This window comes from Schistocerca serialis, unplaced genomic scaffold, assembly GCF_023864345.2.
Source record: "Schistocerca serialis cubense isolate TAMUIC-IGC-003099 unplaced genomic scaffold, iqSchSeri2.2 HiC_scaffold_1402, whole genome shotgun sequence".
Classification (NCBI taxonomy): Eukaryota; Metazoa; Arthropoda; class Insecta; order Orthoptera; family Acrididae; genus Schistocerca; species Schistocerca serialis.
Genome location: NW_026047628.1, coordinates 1,385,548 through 1,400,038, shown reverse-complemented (window position 1 = coordinate 1,400,038; position 14,491 = coordinate 1,385,548). Strand labels below are relative to the sequence as shown.

Here is a 14,491-nt window from a genome sequence, read left to right as displayed (position 1 = left end):
TTCCAGCGAATGGTTCAAAATCAGATAAAGAAACATTTGTGTGGAACAGTGGTGTGTTATTTCATTATATTTTATGTCAGTAAACGTGTATCCTTGCACGTCAAGGTGAAAATAGGCCAAAAATTCCAGTGTGAAATGCTGGAATACGTGACAAATGTGCTCGCAGTCCACACTTCCGGAAGTAAGCAGAAACCTTATGGAAATGCAACCAGTTATAATGGTTTAAATGAGTGAAACGAAAGGCGTGCTGTGGAATAAACACTTATTTTTAGTAGTTGCTAAAACGGACTTGAAATACCTTAAGTCATCATAACATGCTGCCCCCTACCGCTGGATTAGCTGCAAGGGATTGAATAAGTTGAGCAGCTTGACGGTACATACATGCTTCTCGATAGACATCGTCTTTCTCTGAGAATTCTGCTTTCAGCTGCTCTACTAGTCTTGATAAGCAGAGCTATAGTAGCTATCACATGAGTTAATCCAGATACGGAACTGCCTAGCAGATTTTGAACAGTGTGCCTGATGGGGACTCGACCCCAGATATTAGAAACACTCTGCTACAGAGAGATAATTCATTCACAAAGCAGTTCTCCATGCCATTACTCTACAGTTCATGTAGGAGCGTTATTCCGACAAGGCATGCTGGAGAGCTTTTGTGATGGTTGGAAGGTAGGAGATGAGATACGGGCAGAGGTAAAGATGCAGTAGGGTTTCAGGGCAGGGGGAGGACTTGATACGTGCATGGTTAACTCAATGTGTCTAGTATATCATATCTTAATGACATTGTGCATAAAGTGCAGTTAACACAAATCTCGACAAAGTTACCTTCATTTATAATAAATATGGACAAATCATTCCTATCATTCACAATAATACCACATGTTGAGTTTCTTGAAATGCATGTGAAATTCTAATTGAAAGATAAAATGTATTCTGGATCAATTGTTGCAGTTCTGCTGTTTAATGTCTCTAATTTACATCTGAAACCATTTCAAGTGAGTGTTCTGCAGGAAATAGTTAAAAATCAGTATCTCATTCAAATGCACTGGAAATGGCTATTTGTAGCTGAAACCTGGATGAGCAAGAATAGTGGAAACCCAGTGGGGTTGTGGCTGTTTTCTGCGTCCCTCTTCTTCCTTTAAAAAATGCAAAGGTTCCGGATCCGAGTCCCAGCCCGGCACACACTTTTGATCTTCCAGGAAGTTTGTAATACATTGCTGAGAGGAAAACCATTTTAGTTACTTTAAAATTTTTCCCATACGCCATGCGTGGATGGTTTTTAACTTTTAACTACAAAGCTTCTGTGTTACAGGCGGCCGCTGTGGAATGATAAACTGCTCGACTATCAGCCAAAGTTCATTTTTTTTCGAGAGGACTTCAGTGCTCCATGCGAGGAGCGGCAGCCAGAGGCGTCACAAATGTTCGGCCTCGCCGATGCACTGTATGCCTTCTATTATACCGAGTGGTTTAGAACAGGATGGAGCTTCAAGCAACGCTTCGCAGATGATCCCAAGACTGTGGGTAAGTTCAACACTGGGACTCATCCACTTCATAGTTAGGCACTGACAACTGACCACTGTGTCGGTTGGCAACACTGCATCTGCATCTGTTACAATCCAACTACTTGATTTCGATGTATTATTGCTTTCTTTATTATACAGGATGCAAAAAGACCTATTAATGCAACATTCAACATATTTTAGAGGAGAAAAAAAAAGGAATATTTTTTTATTTGATAGTGATGTCACAGGTGCACCGTTTCGCTTCTAGAGGTCAGCGAAGGTTTCGACGCTAGTGATGTTCAGAGATGACGTTGAAACTTCCACGTGATGAATGTTGTTTTAGAGATGTTGCTGAAAATGTCTTCGGCTTACATTAACGCTCAACCGGACGCTGGGTGCTAAAGATTGTCTAACACTCTCAAAACAAGAGGGTGTTTCAGGGATAACGGCTGCTGCCTCAGACTAACGGTGAACCATCTCACCTGGAGTGCCTGGCACTGTCGGTAGACCGAACACCTTGTCTCCCTCACAAGGAGGTCAGCGAAACCTGTAAGGCAGTATCCATCGGAGGGCAGTTTGAACAGCGTCTCGAAACATCACTAGCGTCAAAACCTTCATGGCCCGCTACGGGGGGAAACGGTACATCTGTGGTATTTGTGTCACATAAAAATAAGTTTTTTTATCTCCTCTAAACACTCAAAATTTTTGTACATGTAGCTTTTCACACGCTATATAGGGCTCATTTTAAAAACGACGATTGATTTCTGTAACATTAGAGCTGCAGCAGAAATAATTTTTTTGTTAACATTGTAATTAGTGTAGTGTCCTATACTTTTCATATAGAGTGAAGAACCAAAGAAACTGGTACACCTGCCTAATATCATATATGGCCCCACGAGCAAACAGAAGTTTAGCAAGTTGATGTGGCATGGACTCAACTAGTGTCTCATGTAGTGCTGGAGGGAACTGACACCATGAATCCATAAATCCATGAGTACAAGCCTCTGGAGATCATTTCTGAATAGCATGTTGCAAGGCAGCCCGCGTATGATCAAAAATGTTCATATCTGGGGCGTTTGATGGCCAGCAGAGGTGTTTAAACTGAGAAGAGTGTTCCTGGAGCCACTCTGTAGCAATTCTGGACATGTGGGGCGTTGTATTGTCCTAGAATGGCCCAAGTCCGTCGAAATTCACAATGGACATGAATGGATGCAGGTGGAGAGACAGGGTGCTTACATACGAGTCACCTGTCAGAGTCGTATCTAGACATATCAGGGGTCCCATATCATTCCAATTGCACACGCCCCACACCATTACAGAGCCCCTCTCCAGCTCGAAAGGTCCCCTCCTGACATGCAGTGTCCATGGATACATGATGTTGTGATGTCTGCACACCCGTACACGTCCATCTGGTCGATAAAATTTGAGACTAGAGTCGTCCGACAAGGCAAGATGTTCCCAGTCATCAACAGTCCAATGTCAGTGTTGACGTACACAGGTGAGGCATAAATCTTTGTGTCGTGCAGTCATCATGGGTACATGAATGGGCCTTCGGCTCCCAAAACCGATGTTGATGATGTTTCATTGAATGTTTCGCACGCTGACACTTGCAGATGGTCCAGCATTGAAATCCGTAGCAATTTCGGTTGCACTTCTGTCACGTCGAACGATTCTCTTCAGTCGTCAATGGTCCTGTTCTTGCAGGATTTTTTTCCGGCCGCAGCGATGTCGGAGATTTGATGTTTTGCCAGATTCCTGATATTCACAGTACACTCGTAAAATGGTCATACGGGAAAATCCCCACTTCATCTCTATCTTGGAGATGCTGTGTCCTGTCGCTCATGCGCCGACTGTAACACCACGTTCGAACTCACTTATATGTTAATAACTGGCCATTGTAGTAACCAATCTAACAACTGGGCCAGACACTTGTTGTGTTATATAGGCGCTGCCCACCGCAGCACCGTTTTCTGCCTGTTTACATATCTCTGTATTAGAATACTCATGCCTACACCACTTTCTTCGGCTCTTCAGTGTATGATCTATGCGTGATTTTCCTCACATTTATTAATTTCCTTTAATGAATAATATTTCTATTTGTAAGTGAATAGTTAACTGGACATAATAAACTGTTAGTATTATTGTCACAAGCGGTGATAGCCTGCACTGTAACGAGACTGAGAAAATTTAGTATGAACGTGTAATCGTGGCAGAGTCGTTAGAACAAGTCTCCGTTAGTGCGCTGCACGCAAGCGAGATGGTCAGGCGCGAGACGCCGGACTGTACGCTACGGTGGGCGCGCGCGAAGCTTGCCGTGACGGGCGCACAGTGGGTGTGGCTGACTGGTGGGGGGTGGGCCGCCCAGGCGGAGGCGGCAGTGGGGGCTGGGGGGGGGGGGTGTTGGGCCACACTCTGCCACGCGTCTGACTGCGTGGACTTTGTCACTGCCACATTCCAGCAGTGTGCCGCCCTCCAACTGCTTCGATTATGGTGATCAGATCTGAACTGTAGAATGGGCCACTCATTTGGTCTGTGAAGACTAAACCCAATATATATTACACTCCTGGAAAATGAAAAACGAACACGATGAATTCATCGCCCCATCAGGGGCAAATCTTACTTTCACATTGTTGAGGACGAATGCTTTTTGCAGCAATAGCCACGCAGGGAAGCCACACGGTCTGAGGCGTCTTGCCACAGTATGCGTGGCTCTCCCCGTCGCGGGTTTGAGTCCTCCCTTGGGCATGGGTGTGTATGTTGTCCTTAGTGTAAGTTACTTTAAGTTCGATTAAGCAGTGTGTAAACATAGGGACTGATGACCTCAGCAGTGTGGTCCCTTAGGAACCACAAATTTCCCATTTTTGCAGAAATGCAGGCTGCAATTCCACGACGGAGACGATCATAGAATCGCTGAATGTAGTGTTCCAGAATGGCCTGCCATGCAATTTCTGCCTGGTCCCTCAACTGAGCCAGAGTTCATGTCACTCATGCAGATCGTGTAAGATGACGTTTCATCCAGTCCCAAACATGCTCTGTGGGGGACAGATTCGGTGCCTTTTATTTCCAGGATAGTTGATGTACATCTTCAAGAACATATTGGGGGGCATAGGATACATTTGTATTTGCATTGTTCTGTTGGAAAAGGACATTACCTTGACGGTCTATGAACAGTAGTGTGATGGGTTGGATGATGGTTTGAATGTACCACGCAGTGTACAATGTTCTCTCGGTGATCACCAGAGGAGTATGGCCAGTGTAGGCTATTGCTCCCCACACCATGAAGCCAGGTGTAGGCCCTTTGTGCCTCTGTCGTCCACACTCCTGATTTTGGTGCTCACCTGCACGACGCCACAAACGTGTACGGCCATCATTGGCTCCAAGGCAGAAGCTACTCTCATCACAGAAGACGACTTGTTTCTATTCGTCCTTTCATAAACGCCTATCACGTCACCAGTGGAGGCGGGGTGAACGATGTTGAGGTGCAAGCAGAAGATGCCCTAACAGTATACGGAACAGTAGCCCTGCTTCGTGGAGACGGTTGCGAATGGTTCTCACTGATACCCCTGGCCCAGAGGGGTCCCTAAATTGTCATTAAGTGATGGTGTGGTCCAATAAGACACTTGGTAGGATGCGACGGCCTCGGTCTGCATCTGTGTGTCGCCACTGTCCAGACACAGGTCGATGGGCGCGTGCACTTTCTGCTGACCACTGGAGACAACACCGATACACTGTGGAGACCTGGCGCCCCCTGTGTTGCGCTGCTTTGCCGTACGTCCACCTGGCCTCCCACAGACCCACTACACGCTATGGCTCAGACTCCGTCAGTCGCACCAACGGTTCACGTACACGCTGTCGCGGCATGCTAACAACGTAGCAGCCACAGACGGAGCTCCATACGCCACGGCAAACTGACTGCCACTGGTTCTGGCGGTGACCAGCCGCTGCGTAGTAAGCAACATTCCACAGCCGGTCATGCAGTTCGTGGTGTTTAAAATGGTTCAAATGGCTCTGAGCACTATGGGACTTAACTTCTACGTTCATCAGTCCACTAAAACTTAGAACTACTTAAACCTAACTAACCTAAGGACATGACACACATCCATGCCCGAAGCAGGATTCGAACCTGCGACCGTAGTGGTCGCGCGGTTCCAGAGTTCGTGGTGTGTCCGCAGCGCTGAGCGTTTGATCACTACATGCACTGGACTCTTATAGTGTCCGGTGCAAATTTAACGGGTCTGATTCACTTGCTTCAACGTGTTCGTTTTTACTTCTCTGGGACTACAGTGGCAAACCAATTACATCACACAATTACTCTTTTCTATCCTGGTCAATCAGTTAAACATTAAGTGCTGTTAGAAAAGCGGATCACATTCATAAGCGAAAGTTAAAAAAAAATTGCCAAACACACTTTCTCTACTTTTCACTGAGCAGGTAAAGTGGTTGATGTTATCTCTATTATCTATTCTAATCGCCGTTCCGTCCCAAATGCTCTTCTTCTTTCCTTCGTTCTACTGTTCCGTCTACTATTTCACAAGGAACAGGTTGCGGTGTGCTGTGTGACCTATCCACGCATTCCGTTTTGTATTGTTTTGCCTAAATCGATCATGTCAGCGAACAAGAAAATCTGCAACCCCTACGAAACTCACATACTGGAATTTACGTACGTCCTGCCGAGACAACGAAAGTAAACACTTGTTGGCAACTTTCAACTTAATACAGTCGAACAGTGACCATGAGAAGCCACATTCAATCAAAATACGCGGAAAATGTCTCGGAACAACGTTACAAATTTTGTCAAAGGATTTCAGAGACTTTCCCCTGCGATTTCTTTAGAACAGAGTCCCAGGGCCGTCAGACGTTATTTACACTCCGAGTTAAGAAATTTGTAGTTCAGAGTACTATTTGTATGTATTCTGAAGGCATGATACAGTCGAATTAAATCAGGTCAAGCTCAGGGAATTAGATTAGGAAATGAGACACAAAGTAGTAGATCAGTTTTGCTATTTGGGCAGAAAAGTAACTGAGGATGGTCAACGTAGAGAGGATATAAAATGTAGACTGGCAATGGCAAGGAAAGCGTTTCGGAACAAGAGAAATTTGTTAACATCGAGTATAGATTTAAGTGTCAGAAAGTCTTTCCTGAAAGTTAGCCATGTATGGAATTGAAACATGGACGATAGATAGTTTAGACCAAAAGAGAATAGCTTTTGAAATGTGGTGCTACAGAAAAATGCTGAAGATTGAATGAGTACTAATGAGGAGGTACTGAATAGAATTGGGGAGAAGAGGAATTTGTGGCAAAACTTGACTAGAAGAAGGGATCGGTTGGTAAGACACGTTCTGAGGCATCAAGAGGAAACCACGGAAGCTCGGGGAGGTAAAAATCGTAGGGGGAGACCAAGGGATGAATACAGTAAGCAGATTCAGAAGAATGTAGGTTGCGTTAGTTACCCGGAGATGAAGAAGCTTGCACAGGATAGAGTTGCATGGAGAGCTGCATCAAACCAGTCTGTGGACTGAAGACCACAACAACAACAATATACGTGCTACCTTGGACAGTCGGTCTGTTTACAGGTACCAGGAACGAGAGGCACTTAAAAATATTGGGCTAAGTGCTGACTTTTATGAACATGCTACACAATACCATTAAAAGTAAATAATCAATACTGCCAGACAGTTGCAGTCGGCAGTAATTACCTCTAGGACGCTTTCAATTTCGCAAAAATATAACTTAAGTTTACTTGCAGTCTGAATGTTTATTTTTGTACATTATACTTAAGGAACTATTTCAGTACTATTTTTAAACATCCAGACCAATCGTAGAGGCCAAACGTCCCTCAGACACATTTATTTAAAATGTCGCCACGAGCTTCAGCGCGACATCATTATTCGCACGCTTAAGTATGAGCGAGGTATCGATGCGCGTCGATATCCCCCTCCTTCGGTCGGCTCCAGTATGTGGTATTCAGTGGTACTGACTGGGTTCAGCGCAACTCTTATTATGGTTACAACGCGTGTGCGTGAAATACAAATATTTGCTGTGTTTTAAAAAAATATCGTGGCAGGGCTATTGAACTGTGTTTCCAGTATTGATTCTGAAGATGTGCACTTAATATTATTTACGGAAGAGACGTTGCAAAAGTGTCAAACAGTGTTAAAAATGGGACCTAAAATTTAAGTATGTTGTTTTACCGGTTGATCTGTTCGAAATGGGGTGTCATAGATAGTGTTATAGGTCAGGAAGATTAATGAAAAAATCGGTTGCCAAAATCGCCAAATACAGAAAAGGCTTCTCCAAAGGACAAATCTCAAATAATACAGAGAATCCAACAGCAACTTGTTCATCAAGGACTCGGTTGGATATACAGTGTACTGAAGCACAGTCATCTGTTTCACAGCTTCGAATTCCAGTAACTTCTCTTATCCCTCTTCAGTACAATAGCTGAGCAAACGAAAACGTCTGAGGTAGACAAACTAGTCTGAATAAATCTTTAAGACAATATTGCTTCCCACTCTGACATTCATATCTCTGCTGAAGGCTCGGCTCTGAGCACTATGGGACTCAACTGCTGTGGTTATCAGTCCCCTAGAACTTAGAATTACTTAAACCTAACTAACCTAAGGACATCACACACATCCATGCCCGAGGCAGGATTCGAACCTGCGACCGTAGCAGTCGCACGGTTCCAGACTGCGCGCCTAGAACCGCGAGACCACCGCGGCCGGCCCTGCTGAAGGCTATGTAAATATTGCTGCAAACAATGCTTCTTGTATGTTTTGTGGACAATGTATTAAAACATATCGGTCAAAAGTCTACCGTTATTTTGATCCACCAAACAAGATTTTCCTTCTACAGTTGATCAAGAGAATGAAAACATTAGGGTGTTAATTAATAAAGTAACTAATTACCCAGATTTGAAAGTATACTATCATAATACCTATCAACTGAACTTTTCCTGTAAAGCATCTTCAAGTAAAACAACAACTAAACATCATTGCCATGATCTTCCTTAGCATGGTCAAATGGCTTTTGGAGAAATATATGCTTTTATTGAAGAAAAAGTAATAAAAAAAGGTGGTCTTATTTTTACTTATCTCTACAGATATTACATATACTTATTGGAGGAAAACGAAGAAAAAATTATGGGGAAATCAAGGGTAATTTCTCATGACACAAATTAGAACTTAATAAAATCATTTCATAAAGAGATTAAATTTTCTATCACATAAAATAAATTATTTGCTCCAAAATTTTTGATAAGTATTGGTGAACAATCACATGAATCAGTAGAACGGAAAAACGGTCCAAGTTGCAAATTTTTACTTTTCATTCATTCGATGACTAATTTCAGGCCGAGACCCATTTCCAAACCGTTATAACATAGTCGAAAACTGCATTTCTGAAGAGGTCAAAAATGTGCTATGAACATTTACAGTGCATAAAGATAACTGTTATATGTATGCACTGTAAATGTTGATTGGACGTTTGTGACATCTTCGGAAATGTCAGGGGTCCCTTGCCCAATCTTTCAATGTGTCTACTGTGCACCAGATCTAAAAGGAGTTCTAATCGTTTATTTCTCTCTTTGGAAGTGTTTGATAGCCTGTTGCATGGTAGAAAGAGGCTCCATTTAAATGAGAGGAGGGGAGGGCGTCCATGTTGTGATCTGTCTGCGACAAAATTAATTATGCCTCCCTGTCTCACTCTTGGCTGCTTCAGGCAGTCAAACTCGTTCTTACTTGCAAATTTTTAGTGGGTTTGTAAACTGGTTAATCAAGAAACCGAGGAGGTCGACAGGGGTTATGACAGAAAAAAGAAATAAGTTATCATTAGAACATGCGTGGATTAGAACCAGAAACTTTAACATTGACAAGAACAGCCCTTACAAAAGGTAGGATGTCGCCAATAACTTTTTTGCACACAAGCTAAGCATGATACTGGCACATAGAGGGTAACACGCATTTTTAGCAACTTACTAGACAGATAAACGTGTTTGGGAATAAGAGACTATTACGCCATCTGTTGCTAGTCTCTGCTGCTGTCTGCAGCGTGCGTTTGGAATTGTGACTGAGACAGCAATTGACGCTGTAGAAAAATCTATGAGCTGAAGTAACTGTGTTGAACTGCTTAAAATACTAGTGAGTACAGACAAGATTTTACAGACTTCTGGACAGCATGCAGTTTATCTAGAAGCTAATCTTAAGCTTTGCCCTAAATATATTGTTAGGGGAAAGCTATCGTGATAAACGAGAGAGATTTAAGAGATCATTGCATTCATGACAGTTCGGTATAGACAACAAACGGGGAGGGAAGGGGGAATGGCTGGGAATCTCTTCTTTACACGTGGTGATGCTGAGTGTGTCGTGCAGCACCCACCAGGTTGCTACAGCGCTCCTGTCCGAAACAAGTACCCTCGCCATGGCGCTTCGCTGAGTGCATCTTTCCGTATCACTGTTCAGCAAAACTGTAACGAGGCTGTAGGCGGCAAGTCCCTGAGCCAAACGCGGAAACTCTTCGACATGTCCGGGTGACCGGTCCGCAGTAATTAGGTCTCATTTCGACTGATGAAATCGCAGCAGCAAAACTCAGAAAGCTGATAATGCCTTCATTCCTCAGAGATTTTCCATCAAGCCTAAGCCGCAAGTACACTATGTGATAAACAGTATCCGGACACCCCCTAAAACGTACCTTATCAGGTGCGTTGTGCTGCCACCTACTGCCAGGTACTCCATATCTGTTGCCGGCCACGGTGGCCGAGCGGTTCTAGGCTCTTCAGTCTGGAACCGCGCGATTGCTACGGTCACTGGTTCGAATCCTCCCTGGGGCATTGATGTGTGTGATGTCCTTAGGTTAGTTAGGTTCAAGTACTTCTAAGTTCTAGGGGACTGATGACCTCAGATATATAGTCCCACAATGATCAGAACCATTTGAACCATTTTGAACTCCGTATCTGCGACCTCAGTAGTCACTAGACATAGTGAGAGAGCAGAATAGGGCGCACTGCGAAACTCACGGACTTCGAACGTGGTCTAGTGATTGGGTGTCACTTGTGTCATACGTCTGTACGCGAGATTGCCACACTCCTAAATATCTCTAGGTCCACTGTTTCCGGTGTGATTGTCATGTGGAAATGTGAAGGGAGACGTACAGCACAAAAGCGTACAGGCCGACCTCGTTTGTTCACTGGCGGAGACTGCCGAGGGTTGACGAGGGTCGTAATGTGCAACAGGCAGACATCTATCCAGACCATCACACAGGAATTCCAAACTGCATCAGGGTACACTGCAAGTGCTGTGGCACTTAGGTGGGAGGTCAGAAAACGTGGATATCATAGCCAAGCGACTATTCATAAGCCACACATCACACCGGTAAATGCCAAACGATGCCTCGGTTGGTGTAAGGAGCGTAAACACTGGCTGATTTGACAGTAGAACAAAGTTGTGTGGAATGACGAATCACGGTACTCCATGTGGCGATCCGATGGCAGGGTGCGGGTATGGCGAATGCCCGGTGAACGTCATCTTCCAGCGTGTGTAGTGCCAACAGTAAAATTCGGAGGCGGTGGTATTATGGTGTGGCCGTGTTTTTCATGGGGGGAGCTTACACCCCTTGTTTTGCGTGGCACGATAACAGCACAGAGCTACATTGATGTTTTAAGCGCATTCTTGCTTCCCACTGTTCAAGATCAATTCAGGGATGGCGACTGCATATTTCTGCAAGATCGAGCACCTGTTCATAATGCACAGCCTGTGGTTACACGACAATAACATCCCTGTAATCGACTGGCCTGCAGAGACTCCTGACCTAAATCCTATAGAATACCTTTGGGATGTTTGGGAACACCGACTTCGTGCCAGGTCTCACCAACTGACATCGATACCCTTCCTCAGTGCGGCACGCCGTTCCCCAAGAAAACTTCGAGGATCTGATTGAACATATGCCTGCGACGGTGGAAGCTGTCATGGGCCAACACCATATTGAATTCCAGCATTACCGATGGTGGGCGCCACGAACTTGTAAGTCATTTCTAAATCTACATCTACATTTATACTCCACAAACCACCCAACGGTGTGTGGCGGAGGGCACTTTACGTGCCACTGTCATTACCTCCCTTTCCTGTTCCAGTCGCGTATGGTGCGCGGGAAGAACGACTGCCGGAAAGCCTCCGTGCGCGCTCGAATCTCTCCTCGGGAGGTATAAGTAGGGGGAAGCAATATATTCGATACCCCATCCAGAAACGCACCCTCTCGAAACCTGGTCAGCGAGCTACACCGCGCCTCTCTTACAGAGTCTGCCACTTGAGTTTGCTAAACATCTCCGGAACGCTATCACGCTTACCAAATAACCCTGTGACGAAACACGCCGCTCTACTTTGGATCTTCTCTATCTCCTCCGTCAACCCGATCTGGTACGGATCCCACACTGATGAGCAATACTCAAGTATAGGTCGAACGAGTGTTTTGTAAGCCACCTCCTTTGTTGATGGACGACATTTTCTAAGGACTCTCCCAATGAATCTCAACTTGGTACCCGCCTCACCAACAATTAATTTTATATGGTCATTCCACTTCAAATCGTTCCGCACGCATACTCCCAGATATTTTACAGAAGTAACGGCTACCAGTGTAGCTACAATAAAGGATCCTTCTTCCTATGTACTCGAAATACATTACATTTGTCTATGTTAAAGGTCAGTTGCCACTCCCTGCACCAAGTGTCTATCCGCTGCAGATCTTCCTGCATTTCGCTACAATTTTCTAATGCTGCAACTTCTGTGTATACTACAGCATCATCCGCGAAAAGCCGCATGGAACTTCCGACACTATTTACTAGGTCATTTCCCGCCAGGTGTCCGTATACTTTTGATCTCATAGTGTATTGTAAGAAATGACATTTTCCGCATCAAGCTGCCTCTGTGAGAATTAGAGGCCGTTCATATTTTCATCGGATTCTAATAGCTTTCGCTATTTGGGAAAAATTACTATGTTCTCACGCGATCATCTTATCATAGATCAGATTCAGGAATACTGTCCTTCAGCATTTAAGGATTCTGGCTCCGATTGTCTATTTACTCTCTGATTTTTCTGTGATGGAGAATATAATGAAGCAATCCTCCACACGGCCAGACAGGATGGCTACAGATTACCGATAACCTGGCAGCCGGTCATGACAGTATGACGAGCCGCCTTCGATCGCCGTCAGAAATCCCACGTGATCCGGTTTCAACAGCATAAACAAGCGACCGCAAGAACTGTCGTCCGGTTTCAACGCCCCGCTGCGGGAAAACACTACGCCTGAGTATATGCTGACAATTCGCCCTTGTATGTCAGTCAGCTGCTAGAGCACAGCCTCCTCCCAACCTACACGTCAGGTTGTCTATTGATTTCCCTGGTCTAGGGGTAGAGTCTTTCATTCATAATCAAAACGTCTTCGATCCCGGGTTCGAAACCCTCCGCTGATTAAACTTTGATTTGGCTGCCGAACACTTCCGGCATAAGAAGTCACCCTCATTCTGCCAACGGCCTTGTCAAAGACTGCGGAGGAGCGGACAGAGGTTCAGGGCACTCTGTTGTCCTTGGGGTGGGAAACTGGCCCTAAAGGTGGAAGAATCAGCAATGACGAACGGCATGAGTATGCAGAAGGCAGTATACACCAATAAGGTGTATCCACAGGACATGTGGCCTGTAATTGGAAAAGTGTCATGATGATCTCTCCATTGGCAAAAGATTCCGGAATGGACCTCCATGCAGATCTCCGGGAGGGAACTGCCAAGGGGGAGGTTACCATAAGAAAAAGATTGAATAATCAACGAAAGGATAACGTTCTACGAGTCGGGGCGTGGAATGTCAGAAGCTTGAACGTGGTAGGGAAACTAGAAAATCTGAAAAGGGAAATGCAAAGGCTCAATCTAGATATAGTAAGGGTCACTGAAGTGAAGTGGAAGGAAGACAAGGATTTCTGGTCAGATGAGTATCGGGTAATATCAACAGCAGCAGAAAATGGTATAACAGGTGTAGGATTCGTTATGAATAGGAAGGTAGGGCAGAGGGTGTGTTACTGTGAACAGTTCCGAGATAGGATTGTTCTTATCAGAATCGACAGCAGAGCAACACCGACAACGATAGTTCAGGTATACATGCCGACGTCGTAAGCTGAAGATGAAGAGATAGAAAAAGTTTACGAGGATATTGAAAGGGTAATACAGTACGTAAAGGGGGATGAAAACCTAATAGTCATGGGGGACTGGAACGCAGTTATAGGGGAACGAGTAGAAGAAAAGGTTACAGAGGAATAAGGGCTTGGGACAAGGAATGAGAGAGGAGAGAGATTAATTGAGTTCTGTAACAAGTTTCAGCTAGTGATAGCGAATACTCTGTTCAAGAATCACAAGAGGAGGAGGTATATTTGGAAAAGGCAGGGTGACACGGGGAGATTTCAGTTAGATTACATCATGGTCAGACAGCGATTCCGCAAGCAGATACTGGATTGTAAGGTGTACCCAAGAGCAGATATAGACACAGATCAAGATGAAGAGTAGGCTGCAGTTTAAGATATTAGTCAGGAAGAATCAATGTGGAAAGTGGGATACAGAAGTACTAAGGAATGACGAGATACGGTTGAAGATTCTAAGGCTATAGGTACAGCAATAAGGAATACCTCTGTCGGCAGTACAGTTGAAGGCGAATGGACATATCTAAAAAGGGCCATCACAGAAGTCGGGAAGGAAAACATCGGTACAAAGAAGGTAACTGCGAACAAAGCATGGGTAACAGAAGAAATACTTCAATTGATCGATGAAAGGAGGATGTGCAAAAATGTTACAGGAACCTCAGGAATACAGAAATAATAGTTGCTGAGGAATGAAATAAATAGGAAGTGTGCGGAAGCTAAGACGAAAAGGCTGCAGGGAAAATGTGAAGACATCGAAAAAGAAATGTTTGTCGGGAGAACAGACTCAGCTCACATGAAAGTCAAAACAACCTTCGG

The 14,491-nt window shown here is 44.6% G+C and overlaps 1 protein-coding gene across 1 annotated transcript in view; it reads left to right on the top strand.

Annotated features, from left to right (window-relative positions):
• LOC126442747 (uncharacterized) overlaps window positions 1–14,491 on the top strand; it is a 127,136-nt gene that overhangs the window by 82,503 nt on the left and 30,142 nt on the right. Inside the window, exon 6 of the mRNA XM_050090760.1 lies at window positions 1,313–1,521. Within this exon, the coding sequence (XP_049946717.1) occupies window positions 1,313–1,521 (209 nt within the window). The remainder of the gene's footprint in view (window positions 1–1,312; window positions 1,522–14,491) is intronic.